General features: G+C 39.4%; 1 protein-coding gene across 3 annotated transcripts in view; it reads right to left on the bottom strand.

The window, feature by feature from the left end:
* fras1 (Fraser extracellular matrix complex subunit 1) overlaps window positions 1-26654 on the bottom strand; it is a 299701-nt gene that overhangs the window by 163170 nt on the left and 109877 nt on the right. For all 3 annotated transcript variants that reach the window (XM_082555470.1, XM_082555468.1, XM_082555469.1), the window contains 4 exons: window positions 23095-23196; window positions 21600-21791; window positions 15411-15500; window positions 11061-11208 (listed from right to left, as the gene is read on the bottom strand). In XM_082555470.1, the coding sequence (XP_082411596.1) occupies window positions 11061-11208; window positions 15411-15500; window positions 21600-21791; window positions 23095-23196 (532 nt within the window). The remainder of the gene's footprint in view (window positions 1-11060; window positions 11209-15410; window positions 15501-21599; window positions 21792-23094; window positions 23197-26654) is intronic.

Below are 26654 nucleotides of genomic sequence, written 5' to 3'. Positions count from 1 at the left end.
CAGTCTTGCACCCATAAAAATGGACTATAAAACTACCGTCACCCAGAAAATTGTATCAGAAAGTATTAGTAGGATCACAAATTATTTTAAAAAGTATTTGATAAAGTATTTTAAAGTATACTGAGTGTCATTCATTTTACCTACATACATATTTTTCATTGCTCTTTAAGGCTAAATCAAAACACTCATGGCGTAAAAACTGGTAATTTTTTATTTTCTAAAAGAAGTTTTCTTCTGCAGCGACGTTTTCTGTGACACGAAAAAACTGCAGAATCTCATCTTAAAATAAAATTTATATTTAAAACAAACAAACAAAAACTCCCCTCACTGTCCTGTGTTAAAGTTTTGCTACAGCTTTTTATATGCCCAGGTTTCTTCTGGAAAAATACCTGCCCTTTAAAAGCCAACCTCTTAAAAATTAATACGGCCATCTCCTGAAACTACAGATTCGGGGGAATACAGCAATAATAACACTGTCGTATCTGGATTGCAGAACAAGCAAATGCATGCAGTCTCTTGTTAAACAATAAGCGAGGTTGCTTGCACTTGATTGCACTGTGATTGCTCCATTCATTATGTGAATGCATTGAGTAAATGAAGTGCGTGAAGCTTGAGGAAATGTGACTGAGGGATCTGATTAATGTGACAACTGCAGATGGAAGAGAAAAAGAAGAAAGAAGAAAACACAAGAGAAAGGACAAGAAAAGACTCAAAGCACGAAGAGCTAGAGCGATTGTGAGGACAGGAGAGTGGGACGATAACATGAGAAAAATGAAGATGAGACTTAACGGCCAATAAGGCTGTCAGTAAGCCAGGATCTACTGTTCTATATATCTCTGTCCATCTCTTTTCTTACTCTAGTACCACTCGTTACACCCTCTCCCCGACTTCATTGTCCTTTATAGCTTCTTTCTTTCTCACCCATCCATTTCCTTTCCATCTGCCACTCAGTCTCACTTTTTGACCTCCCTTTTCATCCCACAACTGAAGCTATGTGCAAAAATAAGAGTTTAAGAGAGAGGAAGTCAAGTATGAAAATGGGAGGCTAAGACATTTAGCGGTGCAAGTTCTGGCCCGCTGACGGCTTTACCGACTAATATTGTCACGGTTCTGGGTCGGTTCGACCCAGGATTTGAGTTCTGATGTTTTGGTTATTTTTGAATGATTGTTGTGTTTTTCGGGTGCTATGATGATGATGATGATGATTATTATTATTAGAATTCCATGTTTCTGTTTATTCGCGTTTCAGGATTTATGTCTCGTGTTTAGCATCGAGTTCCATGTGTTATATTCTGTCTGTCTCTCAGTGTCTAGTCTGCGTCCTTGTGTAGCGATCTCTTGTTTCCTGTTTTATTGTGAAGGTCTGCGTCTCATGTGAGTGTATTCAGTTTTACCTCCCTTGTCTCGTCTCGTTAATTACTCCCAGCTGTGTGTAATCTCCCTGTGTTTCTCTGAGTATATTTAAGTCGTGTCTTCTGTTGTTGTAGTCGCTGGTCCGTCTGTGTATCCATCAGATTTCATCCGCGTGTTCTTCCTGCTGTCCGTCATCACTTACCTCCGCCCATCCTTCTTCATGTTCGTGTACTGGTTCATGTTTTGTAGTTTAGTTGTTCCCAGTTCAGATAGTCTGCAGTCCAGTTTACCGTTCTTCTATTTTGTACTTTACTTTCAATAAACCACCTTCACACCTTTAAAAGTGCCTGCGTTTGGATCCTACTTCATTATCTCCACACGGCTCACTTCACTCACCGTGACAAATATGAGTACCAGCCAAGTGTTGATATCTTTATTAAGCTGGGCTCTCCTGTTTTACGAAACTTCTCCATGTATTTGAACATAGTCTCCTGGCAGTTTGTGAAAAACTTGCACAAACAGCCGTGTGTTTGTTTGTGGACACCAGATCTTTTCTTTAGTGGAACACATTTATTTATCACACCTGGTAGAAATCAGTCGGTATCTAAATATTTGAAGTCCAGTTTAGACCAACTCCAATTACTTCATCTTTGAGCCAACATGGTCAAATCAATCTAAGTGTCTGCACTGATGGGTCCAACTCATTTGAATTTTATCTCTTTGCAGGAGAGATCAACAGTAGACTCCACCCACTGGTTGCCCACTGGTTGCAGTCTGAGTCAGCTGAGAGCCACTTTGCAATTCTGCTGATGTTGGATCTCACGTCAGCCTTTGACACCATTGACCATCGCATCCTACTTGAAAGGCTAAAATACTGGGACGATCTGATATCCTTGTGTTGGTGTTGTTCCCTCGTCATCATAAATAATGTTGTTCAAGGTTCAACATTGCAAGTAACCAATCAGCTTCTGCTGACGTCATCCGCGACCTCGGAAAAAAACAAACGCCTTCAAAAAATCTACTTCACTTGCGAGAAGAGAAACCGCCTCTGTAAGGACAATATGTATAATGCTTACCGTTTATTAAAGGAAAGTATCCTGAAATGCAAAGAATTCAAGTTCCTGGATCGGCGGACAGAAGCGGTTTCTCTTCTCGCAAGTGAAGTAGATTTTTTTAAGGCGGTATTTTTCAAAGGCACAAAAGGGGGACGTCACAACAATGTGATTGGTCACTTGCAATGTTGAACCTGGAAAAACATTTATTATGATGATGTGGGAACAACACCGACACGAGGATATCAGATCATCCAAAATACTGGGTTGGTGTAACTGGATCTGCTTTAGAGTGGTTCTCATCATATCTGTATGAATGTAACTTTTTTGTGGCAGTTTCTAAATACAGGTCATCTTCCACGTCCCTGTACTATGGTGTGCCAAAATGGCTCTGTGCTGGGGCCTTTATTGTTCTTAATATATCTACTTCCCCTCCGGCATGTTTTGAGCCCCTTTGAGGACATTTGCTGCCACTGCTACGCAGACGATATCCAGGTATACATTTCTTTAAGCCCCAAGATGTTTCTAAGCTACAGATTTTGAATGAGTGCTTAGATTCCATTAAAGTTTGGATGGCTGACAACTTAACGAAGGAAAGGCTGAAATCCTTGTATGTGCCCCTGATAGACACATAGCTAAGATAATAAATGCTCTTGGTCCCTTGGCAACATTTGTGAAATCGTCTATCAGGAACCACATCTTTTTAGAATTGCATTTTGTTAACTGTCGTCTGTTTTGTTTTATGCTTTTGGATCTTTTATCTAGAAAGGTGCTATATAAAAAAAGTATTACTTACTTACTTACTTAAATCGCCATCTTGCAGCAACCAAGTCACTACTTATGGAGGAATCTGTGAATTTCTTTTTAAAGTCGATGACGTTCTGCCTTGACTTTGAATGTAAATAGTTCATGTGAATTTTTATATATGCATACGCCAACAGATTTACAGTTGTGAAAACAGACTGACTTGTTCTAATTGCCATTTTATCACCACCTTAACAGACCAAAGTTGCTTTAACCTCCTAGGGCCTGGTGACAACATATGTAGACATCACATTTTGTGTTGTCTAGACCAAAATACTAAATTTTGCTCTACAAGGGCCTGATATCCACTTACGAGGACATTATACTGCCACTGTTCTATTGAAATTTTAAACGAATATCCTCATATGTGGATCTCATTTTTGTCAGAAACAAAAATCAAGTAAAAAAAAAAAAAAATCTGGAAATTCTTTGTTTTTATATTCATCAGGTCCCAATATGCCCAAATATCAAAGACAAATTAAAAATGCATGCCGTGGAAGAGTTGAGGTCTTAGGAGGTTAAAGATGGCAACTGACTGTGAGCAACCAAACGCAACGAGATTGCAAATTTATTGGTCACGGTCACACTTCTTTGGTTGAAGCCAGAGTTATGGGCTCAAATTGTGGTCATAAATATATTGTACTTGTAAATCAGGATTTGTATGTGTAAAAAGAATTTGTGTGTGTAAAAAAAGATTTGTGTGTGGACTTAGCCAACAAATACGTGTGAAACTCTGCACTCAAGTTTCAAGTTACAAGTACGAATTTTGACCCTATTTTCCTTCCTTTCATCTGATTGGCCAATGTCATGTCAATCACAAATTTAACAATCCAATCAGAGAAGAGATGGGTTTGGCTATTGGAGGGGTGATTTATGGAGCATCAGGTCATGGCAGAATAAATGCCCTTTTACATGCCATGCCAAACTCAAACTCTGAGTTTCTGTTCAGAAAAAGGTCAGAGATAGAAACGACAAGGAGCCCCACAGAGCTCAGCAGCCAGTGCAACAAATTCTGGATCCTTGGCTTTTAGTTAGCAATTAGCAAAAAAAAAAAAAAAGCGCCCCTCCGACAGCCAAACCCATCTATTCTCTGATTGGATTGTTAAATTTGTGATTGACATGACATTGACCAATCAGATGAAAGGAAGAAAAATAGGGTCAAAATTCCTACTTGTAACTTGAAACTTGAGTGCAGAGTTTCACACGTATTTTTTGGCTAAGTCCACACACAAATTCTTTGTACACATACAAATCCTGAAGTACAAAATATTTATGACCACAATTTGAGCCCATACAGGGTCTCTGTTTTCTCTAATGTGGTTGTAGCATTAGGTTTATAGGCATTAAGAACTACTTAGGCAGGTTTAGGCAGTAATGTTTAGGGAATAAAACTTGGTTAGAATTAGTCAATAAAGTTAATCATTTAGGTTAAGTCGACTCAGCGAGAGTGAAGCAGTGAAACTTTTTGGACAATAAAACATTCTTGGTTGGGGTTAAAGATCAGTTTGTTTGTTATTTCCTTGGTTTTCACCTGGATTTTGTACTCTCTGAAGAGTCTTAACAACAACAAGCTGCAGGCACGAAATGCTTCTCACTTAAAGCTATCAGTTTAAGAGTTGCATTGACTGTAACAATAACACAGGACAGTCCACGCCCAAACACTATCTTGCATTGAGACCATGACGGTATTCTCCACTCTTCCTGCAAAAAATTAGTTCCTGAATATTAGTAAAAACAAAGAAGTATATTTTAATACAGCACAGAACTCATGACTGCTTACAGGAATCTTTCTTCTTTGCCTTGAGTGAACCAGAATAGCTTTTGTCTCGTCTTGAGGATAAGCCCACACTATAGGGCAGGTTCAGAAATCATACACTTTGATCCAAGCTGCTGTTTACAGAACGCTGCCTCGACGCTCTCGCGCTGTACTTTAATTTTCTCACAAGCGTGACGAGCCAGAGTCCCTGAGGCACAAAATTAAAAAATTGCAGCATTGATTAACAGTTGTATTAAAACAACTGATCCAGAGGTGTGGATCCAGGCGCACTTAACCATACAACACCGCCCCGATAATGACAAACACCTAATGAGAAAAGCCTCACTCTGGAAAACTGCAGATGTGTTAATATTAGACACGGTTGTTGTTGTGCTGTTGCTTTATAAAAGTGTAAGAGGGCAAAAAAATAACTGCCAATTTTACTGTTTGTACAAGCTTGACCTCCACCTGAGGCTGGTCATGTGCCATAGCCTGGAAAATAAGCCAACTTGCCAACATTACAGACATTTGGCTGATGAGTTTTAGTCATTTCACACCCTGACACACACTAAAAAGGCAGTGCCTCACTGTAATCCACCTAACTCTGCCAACTTTCAATCATAAGACTCTTTATTTAAGACAATAAAGCTCCAAATGGCATCAGATTAATTCAACCGTTCCTAATTTTGATAATCAAAACCGATTAAGCAATGATAAGGTGGTGATTAAGAGGTTTAAAAAGTACTTGTTTAGTAGAAAGAAAATAGATTTTAGGTGAAACTGCTCAAAACAACGTTTATATTTTTCTTTTTAAGTAAATGGGTCAAGATTTCTGAAGAGACACTTAAGTTGATTTTTTTTTTTTTTTTTTGAATCTGTACAGCTGATATCTCCAAAACTTTGCAACTCGCACCAAAATAACTTAAACGGCTTGATAGCACCAGAAGAAAATAAAACATTTTATTTTGGGGTAAACAGCTCTTTTAATGGTGTGCTTATTTATGTAGCATCCATGCAGTTATTAATCATCTCAGCCCCTGTAAGGAGTCACGTCACAGTAGGCCTTGGGAGAGTTTTTCAAACAATAATATAAGGTTACATACTGTAAATGCTTTCTGATATTAGGGGTGGGGGAAAAAAATCGATACTGTGTAGTATCGTGATATTTTGTTTGCTAATAATGTATCGATACAGGGACAGCAGAAATCGATATTTTGTTACAAAAACGTTTTTGTGGACTGAAACATGCTCCGACTTCAGAGCATGTTGATCAGCTCCTTTTTCTGAGCAAGAATCCTGACATTCCTTCAAGTCCAAATGTGTTTAACTCTTTATTTGGCAGCAATAAACATGTTTTATTTTAATTAAGTTTAAAACTTTTTTATTTAATGTAAAATTATATTTTGTTTTAATTTACTTTCAAATTCTTCAGTTGCTGAATGGGCTGCATAGTTTTCACAAATTGCATAGTTTAGAATAGCTATAATTGTACCAGATGGTTGCATTCAGTTAAGTTGGACTAGACTGTAATACAAACTGTTCAGTTTGTCAACAATAAAACTGAAATGAGAGAAAGACTGAGTGTGAGACTTTGTTATTAGATAAAATGAATATTGATAAAGTTTAACTTTATGTACAGAATCTGAATATCGCAAAATATTTTTAAAAAATTGCAATAATATCGTATCGTGCGTTAAGTATTGTGATAATATCGTATCGTGGGATGTATGGTGATTCCCACCTGTATCTGATATATATATTTTTTTTTTGATTGATTACATTATTTATTTTTCTTTGGCAAACACAAAAACATGATTAGTAATTTATCAGTGTTGCTTCCACACAGCTGTGCTGAGGTTTATCTGGAAACTGTTTCAGGATTTTTTGTCTGTATTTAGGTTTTTGGATTCTTGGTGAATATGTACAGTATGTATGTTTTTCACTGTTATTCTAGGGTTTGAAGTTTTGATTTTTGTGTTTGGATTCCTGATTTAATTGTTTTATTGGTTTTAATTCTGTTACTGATATTTGGTGAATCTTGTAAAAGCACAACAAGGGACAAGGGTTGGAAATTAGCAACAGCTCTAAACCCTGAGCAGCACATCAATGATCCAAACTGTGTTAAACTGAAATGACTTCATGTACCATGTTTGAATCTGGTTCATGATTTCTTTATTGTTTTAAACGTCAGTTTGATTTCTTGTGACATTGTTGAGTCTTTGATTTCTGTTTTTACGTCACGTTTTTTTGGGTAAAAGACGTTGTTTCGTGATCCTGTGTTTTCAGTATTGTTTAAGTAGGTTGAGCTTTAGCTTTATTGGATTGTTTGAGTTTTGATAGTTCACAGTTCGAGTGCTAGTGTTTGTTATGTCTTGTGTGTTTGGTTCCCTCAGTGTTACCCTGTCTGTTCCCTCTGATTCTGTTTCTTTGATGACTGAGTCTTCTTGTCTCCATGTTTAGTTTTTGTCTTTTGTTTATTTCCTTTCCCAGCCGGCCCGCGGTGTACAAACGGTTCAGTCTCCCTCTTTTTCCTTGTCAAATTGTTTGTCTATGCTCTCTGCTTCCTGTTTTCTGTAATTCCCCGTTAACTTTTTGGATTGTTGTTTTGTGTACTGACTCACTGGCTTTGCAAACAGCCAATAAATATCTTGCTTTTGTCTAACACTGACTGCCTTTGTGTCCTGCATTTTGGTCCTGCTTTACACTCCACCTCACAACAGTAATGGGCCATGACTGAGGCTCAGGTGGATACACAGTTTTAAGAAAAAGAACTGTTCATGTTTAGGCTGTATCATTACTCTGTCAATGTTAGGCAATAAAACACCAAGTGAGCCATAAAATAACAGGCTAATGTTATCTGGTAACCCCAATTTAACAATGAAATTTGTTACAGTGTGAGATTTACTGTAGGAGTACAGGAAACAGAGTTATCTAATTAGTTTATATTATCTCCACATGCTTAGAAACGGCTCGAAACATATTTTAAAATATTTAATTAAAATATTAAGTTAAGGAAACGCTCACTTAGGACTGATCCTATTTCGCGGTGACAAAATGAATGGGACCGAACGTAATGTGTGACTCTAACAGTGTCTCACATTTTCGTATATTATTACAAACATTATAAATGCATGAGATTATAATACAATTATTAATGTGTCCAAGCTGAGACGAACAGTTAGGCTGCAGGCTCCTCACTGAAGGAGTCACAAAGGAGATTTTTATCTCAAAACTATCACGGCGTCCTTGCCGTGTATTAACCTGTATGCAGCCCCACACAGGTTAACACACCTATGGCATCATATTCGAAAGTTAGGAAAATAGATTTTACTGCTAAGTATGAAACTTTGAAACGTATTTCATCAATTTCAAATAACTCATCTGGGTCAGATCAAAGCAAAATAAGAAGCTGACATCTTTCCCCATGAGACCTGAACACTGCACGACTTCTGGTTATGCCCCTCAGGTATGAACTGCCCAATCAGAAAAGAGGCTACGGACCTCTGGGCCGGTGTACAGCCATGATTAATAGGCTTAAAGGATGATTTACAGTTCCAGCAAAAAATGAGAGCGAATGAAAGAAAAGGAGGTTGTGATCTTTTTTCCCCCTTTTCTATTTTTAGCCACAAACCGAACTCAGTTGGGATGTTCAGATCACTGGCAGGGAGGAAAAAGGAGCCAGGGTTAATAACCGAACACGTGACATGTGAATTTATCACATCGGCATGTTAATTTAGTGAGCTAACCTTGTTTAAATCAGTTTCTATTCAGACATGAATATATCTGTTACGGACCATCATGGGCATACTATTGCATGCAATTCTCCAGTAATGACAGAAATAATAAAATTGTTTTCATGAAATTATTTTTATTTGTCTACTGCATAATTACTTTAGTGTGATATGAATGGAAATGGCGGAGGTCTTTACCAGAAGTAAATGCTGTTAAAATACAGTTAAAGTCCAAATTCTATGCTCTCCTTCAGATTGGGCCAGACTGGGGGATTTGGCAGGCAAATTCTGGCCCCTGGGCCTTATGTTTGACACCCCTGTTTTAAAGGCTTGTTGTTTACTAACACGTGGTTATGACGAAACTGTCATGAAATCAAGTCAAATCAAATGAAGGGACAAGATGTTTGTTCATAGTCCTAATTCTGCTAAATGTGGGCAAGTTTTGGTTGGATGCAGGTAAACGGTTCATGAGAGTGAAGGAGTGACTGGATTTGCTGAAATGCTGATTAGGAAAAAGCAGCGTGAACAAAAACAACAGAACTGAATAGAATAATGTATTTATTTTTAGAATATTCTCAGTCTATTGTTTGAATTGGTCGACACCAGCATACACGCTTGTGAATATGATTGATGAGTGTGGTTTTTTGTGAATTTACTGCATAAATTAAATCATTTAGTGCAGATCTTTTTTTCCCTACTGGGCGCACTGGGTACTCAGATTAATAAAACAATCGGCTACTCCAGGATATTACATTTTACACATTTCCCATGTTGTTTTCCGTGTTGTGGACTAATTAGACTGTTTGTCTGAGAATATGCATACTTTAGATTTGAGACATTTGAATATTCTGCTGGGTAGAAATACAGTAAAAACTGAGAGAGCATGAAGACTGCCGAGGGACGTAAAACACGGAGACAATAAATGTGAATTAAACAGCTTCAACTATTGTTGTATCAAACTGAACCTTTGAATGGCGCAATGAAAAATGCCTCTGTTTCCCAGCTGTAATTAGTCACTCACGCAGCCAACCTGAATTACAAGTCTGCCTGAACTTAAACAATGTGGTCCCTGTGTTTAATTGCCTGTTAGGTTATTTATTTATATGAGAAAATGGTTATAATTGCTGGCTGTGAATATACCCATTTTCAGTCATTAAGACAGATGGAGCCGCCTCTTTCAAGGAGGGCGGTGAAACATAAGAGCTTTGATGTGGTTTACAGGAGGAAATCAGCTAGAAGCCATAATTCAATGTCACTGGAAGAATTTTTATTTCTTAATTTGTGGTATTTCCACTTGGAATAAGTTTTTATTTGCACCTGTTCGGGCCAAACTCACTGCTATTGACTCATCCTCTCATTTTCTTGCCAGTAAAAGTTTTTTCTCATCATTAATTGTTAAATAGGTTTATTTTCTGCCAAGGAGAAAGAGTGCAACCAGGAGACAATACGATAAAAAATTAAAGCACCTACAGCAAAGAACAAAAAGGACCCAGAAATTCAACTCACATCACCACCAATGTTGTTGAACAACATTAGATTAATGCACACATTAACATCAATATTAATATGCCGACATGAATGAGAATTTGGCAGTGACAGAGTGAGGAAAGACTTTTTGTTACACTCTCAGTGTGTAGCTGATGACATGCTGACACACACGGAGCAGATCGCCTTACAGCACATTCATCACAAAGGAAAAACAAAAACGATGTTGCATGATTTCACTTTTTAGCCAAACAGCGTCTCGTTTACAGGGAACACGATTTTGATTACATACTTTCAGGATGAATGAACTGACAAACACATTTACACCTGAGCAGTACAGACGTGGCGTTTGATAACGAGGGGAGAAAAAGATAAAGAGCTCTGCTCAGGAAACGTTCTGGAGGGGGCAGAGATGTTTCACAGAATCAGAAACTCAGGTTTTCATTCATGACTCCTGATTTTTCACAAACAAAAATCAAACATACAAGGGGAAAAAGTCAATCAAAGAAAATCCACAAAAAACAGTTTCTTCGACTTTAGGCAGGCAAAGATAAGAAATCCAGTGTACCTTCAAACATTTCAATATGCCAGGTAGGACGTTTATACTTTAAAAACTGTTTTAAACTTTACTTTAAACTTTTATACGTTTTTAGTGAGTACTCTCGGACATTTTAATGGTTATGGTCGTCTCCATTGTCAAAATGATTCTGGTGAATGTATGAAACGGGTAGTTTTACAATTGGGTTATGGTTAGGTTTAGGCATTTGTTTTTGATGGTTAGGGTAAGTGGCTAGGGAAAGCAGTATGTCAAAAAGATGTCCCCACAAGATATGAATACCCGACATGCGTGTGTGTGTGTCACTTTTCCTGCATACATACCTTGGTGACACTCGGGGCAACATTGGCCGTCCTGAATGACAGCCAGGGTGCCCAGAGGGCAAGTACGGCAGGATCTCAGATGACAAGTCACCTGGGCATCGTGGCATTCACACTCACGACAACTGCCATCACTCCATCGAGCAAGGTTCTATAAAAGAGAGGACATAGTATTTGCAGCTGTAAATGGGAGGTTAATGTTCTCATTATGCTTAAAGTGTGACTGCGATAAAGGCTTTTATAGAGGACGGACAGAATGTGGAAAATACTGAAAAGAAAAGGATTTTGACTTTGAAGAAGCTGATTAACGATTAAAAAGGATGCCACACAGAGAAGGCCGTGGTCTGAATGCTAATGAGCTGCATGTGTCCGTTTTAAAAGAAGGCTGACAGTCACGACTCTCATATGTTTTTTGAAACAGAAAGAGTGAACTGACTGAGGCCCACTAAGGGGAGATATTCGAACAGGCGACAGCAGGAATGTCAGTCACAAAGGGAAAAGAGCCTCACATGGAAAACTGAAACATTTTTCAAGAACCTGTGAAGACTTTTCAAACTTTCTACTGTCCACACAGGGAACCAAGCAGATCGCTTTAAAAACTAACTTATGCCGTCACCTGGCTCTGACACCAGCACTACCGTTATTTAAGAAATTCTACAGGTGTAAGAGCGAGTTTTCCTCATTTGCAGATAATAGGTTTTTTTCCTTGAAGAGTTTTAGACTTCAGTCCTCTGAAGAACGAGATGATCCAAAGCTTGTCTTTAGCTTGACGATGTAAGAGACTGATAAACCTTGATTTTATCAGTCTCTCACATCGTTTTTAAGTTCTGATCCACTCCTTTTTATACAACTACTTCAGTTCATTGATGTTTGTGGCCATTCATTTAAGCACAGCTCTTTTAAGGTCCCATAACAGCCTTTCAATCAAGGTCGAGGTCCAGACCTTAACTTGGCTGATTCTTTTTCTTAGTTGTAGGTTGCTGTTGTAGGTTTGTGGCTGTGCTTTGAATCATTGTTCTGTTGCATGACCCATTTTTGGCAAAGCCAAATGGCCTCACGCTGGACTCTAGAAAACTTTGGTATACAGAGGAGTTCATATTTGAATCAATGATTGCAAAGTGCACACATCCTTCAGCTGCAAAACAAGCCCAAATCATCACCTCTCCACCACTGTGCTGACAGCTGGTATGAGGTGTTTGCCCTGATTTGCTGCGTTTGGGGTTTACCAAACATGGCGCTGTGTGTTATGTCTTGTTGTCTGTTTGGATGCAATTTAGCGAACTGAAGTCACGCTGCCATGTTCTTTTTGGAGAGCAGAGGCTTTCTCGGGGCAACTCATCCAAAAAAGCTACACTTGTTTTTCTAATTGCACTTTAATATTTAACATGTGTTAAGGTTCAAAAATTGAGGAAGGAGAGTACAAACCACCATTGGTCCAGAGGATCTTGGTCAAACAATGATTTTAATGACTACACACGTGTGGGAAGAACACTCTGTACGCAGACAGCAAGTGATCTTCGACTTAATCAAAGCATAAACAGATATTTTATAGCATCAGGGTTTGATTTACTGACGCCCCTTCATGCGTCACAGATACATTTTATACATAGATCAGATCAACACCACAATGACTTTTAACCCAGAAGATCATCTTCTATTTTCATGGCCGATTCCTCCGGTCAACCTTTCAGTTCCTCTTTCTTGCCGAGAAGACAAGGACGGTTCCTCTTTTACCGAGACATGACTAATCTCTCTCTCCTCTAAATAAATCTAACTCATGTGTGTGTGTGTGTGTCACGACCTCACATGCTCTCTGTGTCACCTCTTCACCTACTAACTGTCTGTGTCTCGTCCTCAAATGCTCTTTCTCAATTCACCTGTTGCACTTCTGACCTTTTACCAGACCAGAGGCTCACTGAGACTATATGTATGTCTTCTACTAAATAAATGTTTTAATCAAGAACCCCTACTAAAAGCTTAATACAAGAATATGAACATATAAAAGATATTAAAATGAACTGTTGTGTAAGCATGTACTGCAATTCCTTCTATGTTCTAGTTTTCCCTCAGCATGGATCATCTAGACACTCTCACTAGGTGAAGCTTTAGACCATTAATGAACCTGAACATCAACTCAAATAAGCACAGATATGCAATATGTATAAAATAGTTATAACTGCACCTGAAATACAAAGTTATCATCATCATAAACATCTTAAGGCCATCTTAAAGCTATCTGTTACATTGTTAAAGCCTCGTCTTAGCCTGCTGCTCAAAATAACTTTCACTTCTGCAAACTCTCTGCAAGTTCCTGTCAGCCTGCCACTTAGTCTTTCTAAAACACACACACTGTTCAAACCTCTGAATACAATATTAATGCTGCAGATTCTATTATTAATGCTGCTTTTGCAGCTTCTCTCAGCATTGCACAGCCAGACCTTGGGGTGAAAGTCTGAGACATCCACTCCTGGGAAGATTCTGCTGTTGTGTTAACACACCTGATTGCTCCAGACGAGCACGCTGCCAAAACATCAGCTTTTACAGAGGTGTTCACATGTCCCGATGTGAAGCATAATTGATTAGCAGCATGTAGCAGCTACCTACCCTCTTATGGATGGAAACCACAAGTTTCATCAGTTTTTCCATTTCATGGAGTCCTTAGAAAACTTTTTGTTTGCGTGATCGTACGTATGAGCACAGTTATAAGTACAAAATCAATCCGAGCTTAATAAGTTTGTTGTTTAAGTGACATTTGTAATTATTAATCTTTGTCTCTCTTCCACAGCATGTCTTTGTCTTCCTCCTCTCACCCCTACTGGTCCCAACAGACGGCCTCCCCTCCCTGAGCCTGGCTCTGCTGGAGGTTTCTTCCTGTTGAAGGGAGTTTTTCCTTCCCACTGTCGCCAAAGCACTCGTATGCTCACATATGGGGTCATATTATTGTTGAGGTTTTCTCTGTTCTCTTCATCTTACTGTAAGGTCTTTATCTTACAATATAAAGCACCTTGAGGCAAATGTTGCTTTATTCTGTGATATATAAATAAAATTCAATTCAATTCAACGGAAGTGAATCTATGCTATTTAATCCCAATCAGCTTTCTTTGCAGAGGTGAGAAAATAACTACCTGTGTGACAAATGATGTGAACAGCTTGGCTTAGCATCAAGAATAAAAGCAAAAACTTTTTTTATTCAGCTTGATCGATCTGTGCATGACGAGAAATCTAAAAATGTTATGGTGCCAGCTGATTTCTGCACACTCTTCTCTCACTTGTATTTAATCCATCTTTAAAACTTCATAAGTTAAAAATGATTTGGTCAATTAGCATAAGCCCCCCACACGCACAGTATAAATCTGAGCTGGGCTGAGAGAGAGAACCTTGGCTCAACAGGACACTTTATATTCATATCTGAGATATTCTTTTATGCAGGGCAGGTTGCAAACCTCTTTTTATTTATTATACTTAAGGTTGTAATAAAATGTTCCCATTTAGACCAATCACAGCTTCAAATAAACACCTGAAAACTGTTTCATTTCTTTCAGTTTCCCTGTAAATAGTCTGTTAATGTGCCTTTAAATCAACCAGAAGATAAGTGTTGGGTAAACACAGTTCATTATTCTAACTCATTAACGTCCCGAGCTGTTATTTTCCAAGTCACTCGTGAATTCAAACCAGTAATCATCCCGTCACAAACCTGCAGCTTTAACCTTTCGGTGACTCTCTCCCATCACAGGAAAACGCCAAAGCTGATACAACCGTGTATAAATGTGTGTAGGCGCGTAATAAGTATGCAGTATCTATCTGTTTTTATTTACTCGTGGTAAGATTAATTCCTCATGGGAACAAAGAACAATCTATTCAAAAGGATAATAGTTCTCCCGACACTCGCTCTGAGCCACAGCGTCGTTCACCATCCTGCAGCGCTACATTAGCATCGTCCCCATCAATGTGAAACAATTAAAGCTTTGCATTGTGGTTTTCCAGGTCTAACCTATGAATAATGAAGCTGAAGAGCCTCTAAAAGAACACAAACAAAAGATTGTGACCTAAAAAGCCCTGATTAATTTCACAGCTCTGTCCAAAAAAACACACATGTTCCGTCTGAATGCAACTGTAATTTCCAGTGTTTCGAGTTTGTGTTTGTGTAGCTTAATAGCGATGTGTTTGTTTTCGTAACAGCCTCCTCTGCAGAGAGACTTCATGCCACTTAGCTTCTTTTTTTCTTATGTAAAGGGAAAGAAGCCCTGTGGAGTCTTCGTCTCTCCCACACAGTAGGAATTCTTTGCCCGATTTTGCAATTTTGTTTATAAGCAAACAAGCTCAAAGTAAAATCTACACTTGTGATAGAAGTACCTTGTAGGATTTTCCCTTGTGCACACAGGAAGGTTTCGCAGACGAACACTCGGGGCAGCATTTCCCCGGCAGGTTAACGAGCTCAGATCCCTGAAAAAACAAAGAAAATGTACATTTTTATAAAATTCTCCTCGTGAAGTTACAGACGGCAGCTAAAAGAAAAGAGTACAGCACAAGAGAAAGCTATTTTGGAAATGATGAAGGAGAATAAAGGAGTAACGTGGAAAAGAAACAGAAAAAGAAGGAAACAGGACAAGAACAACGAAGGAAGGGGTAGGAGGGAGAAGGGAGTATGGTTGGAAAGAAGGAGGAAGAGAGCAGTAGACAAAAGAAAGTAAATTAATTAAAAAAGACTGGAAGAAGAGGCAGACAAAGGGAGGGAACAGAAAAGATAAAGGAAAAGAGAGCAAACCAAAGTATTTGCTGTTAATCTTCACATAGAAAAACAAGCCAAGATGAGTCAATCAAAACTCCTGAGTCATCTAAACAGCATAACGTGATGGTTATTCAGCTATAATTTGATTGCTGGTTGCTACTTATTAATAATTTAACTTTTTCCTCAAAAAAATTACAAACACTAGGAACTATTTTCTCTGCACCAAACTCCACCCACCAAGTTTCCTCTGCTCACTGAGGACAAGAAATTGGAAATCCACTCGTGTTTGTGACAGCATGACCAAATGAAAGTATTGCTCCATCCTCTTGAGATGTTAGGTTAACTGTCGGGTACTGTAGCTACTTGATTCCTGTAAGTGGTGGATGTTGCTCTAAAATAAGCTAAACTAAGAGCGACAGTTACTCAGCTTCTCCTGGATGGCTCTGCAGAGAAGGCGAGCATATTGTTGAATGGATCAAGTCATGAGAGTAGTGGAAATCATTAAATATTTGACAGTTTTGCAGCCTGCAGACAAAGAAAACTGCCCATGATATCATGCATCACATTAAAGTAAGACGGTTACGTTATTTTTACTGACTGCGCACAAATTACTGTCTTTTATGCATTTATTGACGTAGATGGACTGAATGTGGAAAAACTGAGATATTGTTGAAACTGCACTTGTGTTTATGAAGATATCTCAGCTCCAGACAGCTGCATGCTTCCTTCTGCTCAGTGATGAGTTTATTGGGTGCAGTTTTCTAGGGAAAAAGCAAGTTCTCCATTAACCTCTTCCCAACAAGACTCATGCATTACTATGATTACCTGGGTCATGAGGGAGGCGCTGCTCCTGTGGTTATTTTTGGCACTTTGAGCACTACACACCATTTAGTTCCATTATATTCAAGTCATGGAAGTCATCTCTATTGCAGATATCATCAAAATCTGGCATCTAGAGACGGAAACTGCTTCTGAAACTTACCAATTTCTCCCATGTGTTATTGATTTTAATGGCTCCTCCTACACCCATACGCATTTCAACTTTAAGAAAAGATGAAACTTGGAAATAAAAGATGCATGTCACAGTAGTAGTATCCCAATACTGCAGTTTTCTAAGACTAGAAGTCCTTTCAGTACCATTACAGTAGGTACATTATTAGTGCAGGAATCATAAACTGCCTGTATAACTGTACCCCAGTGCCTTTCGCCGCCTCCTGACCTACACATCATTAAACCCATAACCTTGTCTTAATTGTTTTGTGCACACACACTCACGCGCACACACAAACACACAGTGGAAATTGGCTCTGTCTTCTCTGCACGGTGACCTTGTTGAGTTCAAAGTTGGAAAAATGCCAGTTATGCTACTTCGAGCTAACGACACTTAGCAGCTGTAATTATCGCCATACAGCATGATTAATGAGGGCTTATTTGGTCGTGGTCGGGGATATTAAAGCAATATTATTAAATCTGCTTGATGTAAAACTGGATGAGGTGTTGAGTCAACGTGGCGTGGAGCCTAAAGCAGGGGGACTGAAGCAACTATGGGAACACCGGCTAATAACTTTAACAAATCCTCTAGGCTGTTTTGTTCAAACACACTCACCTACATTCCTGCCAAGTCTGACCTTTGATGACTTAACATGAAGGCTATTATTGCTTCAGCTGTTGCACTCTGACTTTTAAAGATCCTTTTAATAACACTTTACATGACGTTCTAGACCAGGGGCGTCCAACTCCAGTCCTCGAGAGCTACTGTCCTGCAGGTTTTAGACACATCCTTGTTCCGACACACCTGAATCAAATGAATGGCTTGTTATCAGGCCTTTCCCAACCTTAAGGGCATGCTGAAGAGGTAATCCAACCATTTGATTCAGCTGTGTTGGAGTAGGGATGCATCTAAAAGCTGCAGGACAGTAGCTCTCGAGGACTGGAGTTGGACACCCCTGTCCTAGACCAAACCCATCTGATGGAAACACATATCAAAAAGAAAAATATGTATTTATTAATATTTATATTTCAAAACACTGGCATCAGTTCAATAATGTAAAAATGTCATTTTTACAGTGAGTTTAAGGACACGGTCCAAACTGTTCATCCAAAAGGACATCATGCTGCGGTTTACATGGTTTGCATTAACAGATACATTTTGAATAAAAGAGGAAATCACTATAACTTAAACTTAGATCATTCCCAAATGATTTTGGATCAAATTTAGCATCTTTGTATTTCCATAGACTAACGAGGATGCTAACTAGTAGGACCTTCTTTTTCATCATCATGTTCAGGGTTTTCATCACTGCACTGTAAACTTGTCTGAGTCCATCATGTAGTAGAAACTACCAGGATGGGCAAAAATACACTTCTTTGCGTGGTCTGTATGTACAATGTAACAGGGATATATTTATATGATTGATGTGTATTTTTAATATGACTGTCAATTCTAATGTGTGTTTTCTACAACATTAGCTGTAGCTGTTAAGCTGCCAAATACTCAACCTCGACCTACAGTCAGCAACATAAGTGTTTAGACCAAGGATAGGCAACACTAGGCCTCGAGTGTCGGTGTCCTGCAGGTTTTAGATGTGTCCTTGATCCATCACAGCTGATTCAAATGGCTAAATTACCTCCCCAACATGTCTTGAAGTTCTCCAGAGGCCTGGTAATGAACTAATCATTTGATTCAGGTGTGTTGACACATGGTGATATCTAAAACCTACCCCTGGTTTAGACAGTGACACAGTTGTTATAATTGTGCCTCTGTACACCACTGCAGTGGATTTTAAATCAAACATACAAGTTGAAATAAGACGAAATCGCCTGACTCAAAGCTGAGAGCTCTCAACTTCTGCTTTTGATGGAGATGTAACTAAAACATTTAAACAGATTTTAAGACATTTGATACGTTTTAAATGGTCTGGCATTTATGTAGCACTTTCTCAGTTTACTTCACTACAAGCCACATTGACACAGCACTTTTTAATTCCTGCATTTAGTGCTTTATGTACAACGCATGCTGTTGCACACCCACAGGTGCATCGGGAGGGAATCTGGTGCTTAGTATACTGCTCAAGAATATTTCAACACATGCTGTGAAGAGGTAGATATCGGAACAAAGCCACAAACACCCAAAACTTATTACTTAACGTATTGGTAAAAGTGCATTTTAGAGATTTTAATACCTTTTAAGAACCAGTAGATACTCCATATTTAACACTGACACTGTATTACTGTCTTAAGAGATGCTATGCATTTAGCAGAGGGGTTCAGCCTGGGGTAGGTTTAGTGTAGCTGAGCGCAAGTCATATTTTTCATCTAGTGACAAGCTCTAGGGCCAAGTTTCTTTCACAGACCATTAGTTTCATCTTTTCTTTCAATTTACTTCATCTCAACTGAGTGAATCACCTGTGATGGAATCAGCCAACCTCATAACCTCAAATGATCGCCCTTCCTCCCATTCCACCAAAGTGTACGTTTAAACTGGTAAATTTCACTGTGGCAAATACAGGAAACTGAACAAAGTAACAGTGACATCTTCCATTAACTTTTAAGTAGCCTATTTAAAAGAAAGGAAATGGGATTTCAGGGTGCTGACAGGTTGCATCAATAGGCCAAGGGTTTGACAGCAAGGGTAAGCCTTGAGGAAAGGTTAAGCAGGGGGGGGTCTGCAGGAAAAGCATAGTTTTATATGATCATAAAGGAATCCTGAGACCAGTAACGATGCTGCAAACTCAAAACTGAGATCATAAAAACACAAGAATAAAATTATACAAACATCGAACACAGGTATTACCCATTAGCAGGAACATTAGGGGTAATTATGTAAAGAAAAGCAACACAGCCAGAGTGACATGTTCATTTTAAGCCTTCAAGCCTGTGTATCATTCAGGTTGTTGAAGGGAAAAAGACACAATTGTCTCCAAAAGCTTTATACATGCAGATCTGTTGGACACAACAGCTGTGAGGAAAGAGCTCATTTTTGAACCAACACGCTGGTGACCAAATCTGAATGACAAAAGCATATTTAAAATACAACACATTAGACTAATGGTGCTTTGTTTTCAATCACAATTCAAATGTTCCATTTACAAACTGCAAACAGCGCTAACTTCTCATCACAGGATGTTTGTCTGTTTTGCAAATTAGCGGGTTCATAAATTTGAACCCTTTATGTTGGGAGATGTTTTTAGAATTGGTTCAATTAGCTAAACTGTTCATTGTACCAATGTTTATAAAAACAGCTTAATGGTTTAATGGTTTCACCCGACATCAGTCTAACCATGTGCTTCCAGTAAAACTGGCACAATGTTAAACAAATCCAGGAAGGTGTGTCAGTGAGGGCATGTTGCTATTAAGATTATATGATTATTAATATTATGAAATGTAACCTTATGAATGGCCACCAAGGCTGAGTCATATTCCCGCAAGCGTGTGGTGCAAGGAGGAGGAAAATTGTAACAAAGCTCCAGAAATAAAACGGAATTCAGGGAACATGAGCGAAGACATACGGTTAAACTTTATATTAATAAACTACTGGTGACAGCATGACATTAACCAAATAGTCAGTATAACAGCAAAGATTACAGAGCTTTACTGTAACTTAACAGTGAAAGTTTCTTGATGCATTTTCAATCATCCAGGTAAGTAAATCTCCAAAAGTTGATTCTGTTCATCTGGACGCAGCGTTTTGTGGGAGAAACGTTTCGTCACTCATCCAAGTGACTTCTTCAGTCTCAGCTGACTGAGAAATTTCTTACAGTGTAGCCAATCATGTCAAAAAACTGAAATACTATGAATTGCTTTTTCCTTAGATCTTACATACACACATGTTAAGTGATTTATTTTAACCACCTAGGACCTTACGTCCACATATGTGGACACCACATTTTGGGTTGTCTAGACCAAAATACTGAATTTTGCTCTACATGGGCCTGAAATCCACTTATGACGACATTATACTGCCACTGTTATATCGAAATTTAAAGTGAATGTCCTCACATGTGGATCTCCAAAAAAAATTTTTAAAAATCTGGTAATTCTTTGTTTTTGCATTCATCAGGTCCCAATCAGCCCAAATATCAAAGAGAAATTAAAAATGCATGCCATGAAAGAGTTTGGGTATTAGGAGGTTAAGGCCTATTATGGTTTAGAGGTCATCAACAGACTCTAGGAACCTGATTTACATAAGAAATGCAAAATTTAGTTTCATCTAAAAAAAAAGAGGACTTTGGCTCTCCAAGCAGCAGCCCAGTTCTCTTTTTGCTCAGCCCGTCGTCTCAACACAGAGATTAGGGATGTGATCGCAGGATGGATGGTAGGAGGACGATCATCACCTAGACAACTATGATGTCGGCAGTCTTCCCCGTGATTTTGGTTGTGTGTACTGAACTAGATAAAGAGATGCGTGCCATTTATACTATCTGAATAAAAATCTAATCAACCTCAAAATAATTTGAGATACTCAGTTTCTGATTTTATAAGCTATGAGCCATAAAATATATCATATATAAAAGCATCCTGAGTAATGTGTATATGTATATATAAAAGTTTACCCTTTTGAATTAAATAAAAATGCATAAATAAACAAAACTTTTTTCCGAGATGCAGTGGGATGTCTCAGCGCCCCTACAGCTGTCCTGCTTATGTGGAAATTCATTTAAAAAAATAAGAGATGACCGTTTTCCAGCCTAAAACAGAAGCTGTGACCTGAGGAAATGTTTGTGAATTTTAACCTTGCATCCACAGATTTTTAAAATCGGGCCAGTTTTGCCTCTGGGCTTCAATGAACATTTTTTTTTCCCTTTCGGGCTCACCTGTGGGCATTCGACACGTCCACACTCGGCCCTCTGACAGAGGACCTGACCCCGGCTGCAGGTACAGAACTCGCAGCCGGTGCTGTTCCACATGTCTCCATGGTAACGCACTGCGCCCTGGTACTGGCAGCTTCCCTTAGCAGCAGCGCATTCATCACAGCACTGCCCGGCACGCTTCACTTTGGTCTGCCCCTGTTTGGAGGCAGGATAATGTTATTTACAGATGATGAAAGAATGCAAACTGAGCAGCGGGAGAAGACGACGGAAATCCAAGGAGCTTATAAAAATGCTGGTTTTGTGCATCTCTGTTTCAGCAGAGAGAGATAAGAGGAGCGAGGGAAGAGAGAGTATGTGTTTTGCATTATTAAGGGGAAAGACACCAAGCGGAGTGGGCCGCCAGACCGTTCTTCTAACTTTATTTGAAAGTGCACAGAGGTGTGCTTTTCCTGACACTGCAGATGTCACGCTTACTCTGTGTCTCAGCTCTGACAGCTACTGTAGTTTATTTTGACACAATCTCACACAATCTCACAAAACCATCAACTGCAGGACTTTGAAATATCAGGAAAAGTGGATGCAAACTGTTTTCGAGTCATATTAAGAAAATACTTTAAAAAAATAAATAAATTACACATTTGTGAACCGTATAATGTGCAATTTTATCAACACGTGATTTACAGAAATGTAGTTTTCCTGACAAACATGTGTTTGCAGGGAGCCCGAGGCCTGTCCCATTGCACGGCCAACACACAGAAACAGACACTTGCATTCACACCTACGCCCTGTTTAGAATCACCAACCTAACAGGCATGTCTTTGAATTGTGGGAGGAAGCCAGAAGACCTGGACCAATCACATCCAATGATCCCTTGTTAGCAAGGTGACAGTCCTAACCACAGCACCGTGCAGCCCTTACTTAAGAAAAACACCTGCAGGTTTACACTGGCTTCCATTACAACGTAGAATAAATGTTTAAATCCTGCAGCTAGTTTATAAATTGCTCAAAGCAAAGATATATTTTTTATGTGCCTAAAGAATTTAAACTCATTTCGGCTTTAGAGCGTTAGTCTGACTTTTTTCAATGGTTTTTTTGTGCATGTGTGTATTTGGTCTTGTGGGTTTTGTATTTTCTTCTTTGACAGCATCAACGTCACATCTTCTTTTTTTCCATTTGATAAATTTTCCCATGTTGCACTGGTAAAAAATACTTCCTGGATCTATTTCTAAGTTGTGTCAAGCATCACCTCTGGCAAAAATGTTCGAGTGAATCTGTTTTTTAACTTTCTGGGTAATCTGGCTGTTAAACTGATAATCTGAAGACTTAGTTATGAAAAGGTTAGCTTAGCGCTGGGGTGGGTTGGGTAAAGTGTCCAGAAAATAGATCTGAGGTTCAGAGATAGTTAGCGATGCATGATACTGTCAGTGTGTGGCGACTTCTGCATAAAACCGAATGTCAGCGATTGCGCGCGTGCGTTTGTGTGCATGAGACTACTCACCTTGTCGCAGGTTATGGGTGGGCAGGTTTTAGTGTGGCATTTAGATTGACCCCGGTCACACACGCACGTGGTGCAGGTGTTCTTCTGCCACTGCTCACCGTGCTGCCAAGAGACACACAAATACACATTTAGACCATCTCCAAACCCACACACACTTTCAGGCTTACACACAGTGAATCACAAGCTGTTTGCAGGAAACTCACAGCTCATTTGAAACCAGTGAGCGCCTTCTTTTCTTTGAGAACAACAATGGGATGTCTCTGCAGTGTGAAAAGCATACAAACACGGAGCCAGCCACCAGATTTCCACATGATTCTCTTTAATTTGAAGACTATAACAGCAGTGAGCTCAAACACTGAATACACAACTTGCACAGGAAATGTGAAGTATTGAAACAGTTAGTTAATGAAGTATTTGAAATATGTATGAAGCATATTATTGAAAGCAAACTGGACTTTTATTGTGTAGGTCACCTTTGTGCAGTCGCTGCCTTTTGGAACATTTTTAATAGATTTTTGTGACAAAGAAATATGGTAAATGGTAAATGGTAAATGGTAAATGGCCTGTATTTATATAGCACTTTACTAGTCCCTAAGGACCTCAAAGCGCTTTACATATCCAGTCATCCACCCATTCACACACACATTCACACACTGGTGATGGCAGCTACATTGTAGCCACAGCCACCCTGGGGCGCACTGACAGAGGCGAGGCTGCCGGACACTGGCGCCACCGGGCCCTCTGACCACCACCAGTAGGCAACGGGTGAAGTGTCTTGCCCAAGGACACAACGACCGAGACTGTCCAAGCCGGGGCTCGAACCGGCAACCTTCCGATTACGAGGCGAACTCCCAACTCTTGAGCCACGATCGCCCCGTGGCTCAAGAGTGGCCTGCTATGTGCAATTATCCAAAAAGCCAGTGCTGCATTTTTTGTTAGTGAACTTTTATTTATTAGCCTGTTACTTCACACTAAATAGAATTTATCGGTGTCTGTGGGTTGCACCAGATACTAGCTTTAGGCAATAGCTTAACACTCAACCCTCTGCCGCAAACATAGCAACCTCTGGCTTCAAAAACCCAGAGGTGTACAGGCACTTGTGTTAAAAAAATATTCTGGTAAAAGCTGAAGTACCGATTAAACTTCTTTATTCAATTAAAAGTGAGAAAGTCCAGGCTCGCTCACTGTTTTTACTCGTTGAGAAATACAGCTGCTGTATTTTTAGCTAGCAAAACACCGTGTGAGAGACTGCACAGAAACAGCTGATGTTTGTTGAGCTGATAGAAACTTGAATTTGAAAATAACTGCAAACTAAAAAAAAAAAAGCAAGAAAGTTTACAGGTTACTCTCTTTGTAGCACTAGCTTGACACTTGTACCGCAAACACAACTTATGAACTGCACCAAAAACGTTTAAATGGGCTTGACGTTTGCAGTCACACAGTGTGCACAGTGCACCTGCTGTGAAAGCTGTCATGGTGCGTGGCTCTGTCTGAGGAGTGTTTGGGATGCCCCGGTGACCACACCCTCAGGTTGGGCCGTCACCATCACACCTGCATCCCATTCCAGGCGATTACGAGGAGGAATATTTAACCCTGCATAGACGGTTGCTCCACGCCAGTCAGTGATCACCCCTCAGTGGTTACTGTCCAGTCTGCCACCTGACTGTCCTGCTGCCTGCTTGGCTCTCAGAGTGTACCACCTGACCTCGTCTCTGCCTCCTCGGATTTACCTCCCACGAGTCCCACGGTCCGGCTCTGATCGTAAGCCAGATTGCTCTAGCCCGGTCTTGTTGTGTCACTCCATTCCCCTGCACACTAACAACCGTTTCCCCTTTTCTGTTGCAGCCTCCCACAGTCCCGATTACAGCTTCCCTGTGTCCTTTGTTTTCCTGGTTTCCTTCAGTTCTGCGATTAGCCTCTCGCCTCCTGTGGTTGTTCCGGGTCACCTTTTGTTGAATAATAAAACTTGTACTTGCTCGCACTGAAGCGTACTGAGTTTGCTTTTGGGCTCCACTTGATTGCGTGAACTGTGGTCCATGACAAAAGTGTAAGAAGTAGAAAGTACAGATATTTGTGTAGAAATGTTGGGAGTAAAAGTTGCCCAGTGCAGAAACAAGTGGGTGACATCACAGTGGCTACGTCTGTGTTTTACATTCAGCATTCAGGTGTGGACGAGTGTTATCCTGCTGGCGGAGGTTGAGGATGTTAGGAGGATGTTACTCTCAGTGTTGTTGGTGCATTTCAGGAGGACGCTGCTAATAAAGTTACACAAGTACACAGTGAATTTGCGTTTATTATTATATTTACAAAATATCTGTTTTTTGTGTTGGTCGTATCATTTTATTTTGTTGTATTTATCTGCGACACCTTAAAAGGCCAGTCTGTGAAAATATGTCTGACATTAAACCGGTCCATGGTGCAAAAAAGGTTGGGGACCGCTGCCTTAGAGGAGGGTGTGCTTGATCTGCAACACTTAGGTGGGCACCACATGAATGCTAAAGATTCCCACCAGAGCACTGCAATGACATCACTTTAGCTTTTTCCCGGTGCAGTAACGCAATCATTTAAAATCATAGTTCTTTGATCTTCCTTGGTCTGTTGTAACAGGTATTTAAAACAGTCAGCAGCATGTTAAGTTGCACTTTTTCTACAATATTGTTATTGTTGTCAATGTTAATCAAAAACGCAAACACACAAAACACACACAGAAAAGGACAAACAGCTCTTATGTCATTTGGTTATTATTATGTTTCTTGGTCAGCTGTATCCTTCACAAACTCTTCCTGCAGTGATCGATGACGGGTTTCAGACGCATCCATTTAATTTGTACCTTCTTTATAAAGTTCTGACTCCCTTTCAGAGAAAACATTTGCTTGTGCGCTACGTTGTCATGATACCAAAGGAAATGTCGCACAGATGTTCCACGTCTGATGTGTTTAAGATCCTAAACGTATTATCTGTTTAAATTTAAGGTCAAATTCTGTAAATGTCAGATTAAATTCCAACTTCCTTCCTCCTCCACCCTAAACTGCTCAATTAAATATTGATTATAGCCCAGAGGATGCAAATTATTTCATTATTTAAGGCATCAAAACCCTGTGAGGCACACTGTAGAGCTCTTTGAACATAACTTGCATGAAACTCTCTTTCGTATGCATGCGTATTACGAAGTGTATAATAATGATCTATATCACAGAGGTCCAGACTACTTCACTCTCTTCTGAACAACCAGGCTGATTAAAGGACAGCACAATAAATAGCTTTTAGGATGCACAATGTTAATAAAGTCTTAAATATCTGGAATCTTGTGCTGTATACATGCAGACACACTTATTTACATTTCCTATAACTTCATCCACGTTCACATTTAGAGGATTTCTGCACCAACGATGGAGACTTTTAACAGTCACCACAGAGCCCATGATCGTGTTACAATTTTGAGGGTAAAAGCAAAAACGATGCCTGTTATAACCCATTATAATGTGTCCTTTGATCCTTTTTGCCTTTGTGAAGTTTAGCTCGTACTACAGAGCAGGTTAAACATACTCAGGACATCTCTT

Source organism: Aulonocara stuartgranti, assembly GCF_965226115.1.
Source record: "Aulonocara stuartgranti genome assembly, chromosome: 12".
Taxonomy (NCBI): domain Eukaryota; kingdom Metazoa; phylum Chordata; class Actinopteri; order Cichliformes; family Cichlidae; genus Aulonocara; species Aulonocara stuartgranti.
This window is presented reverse-complemented; position numbering and strand designations above follow the sequence as displayed.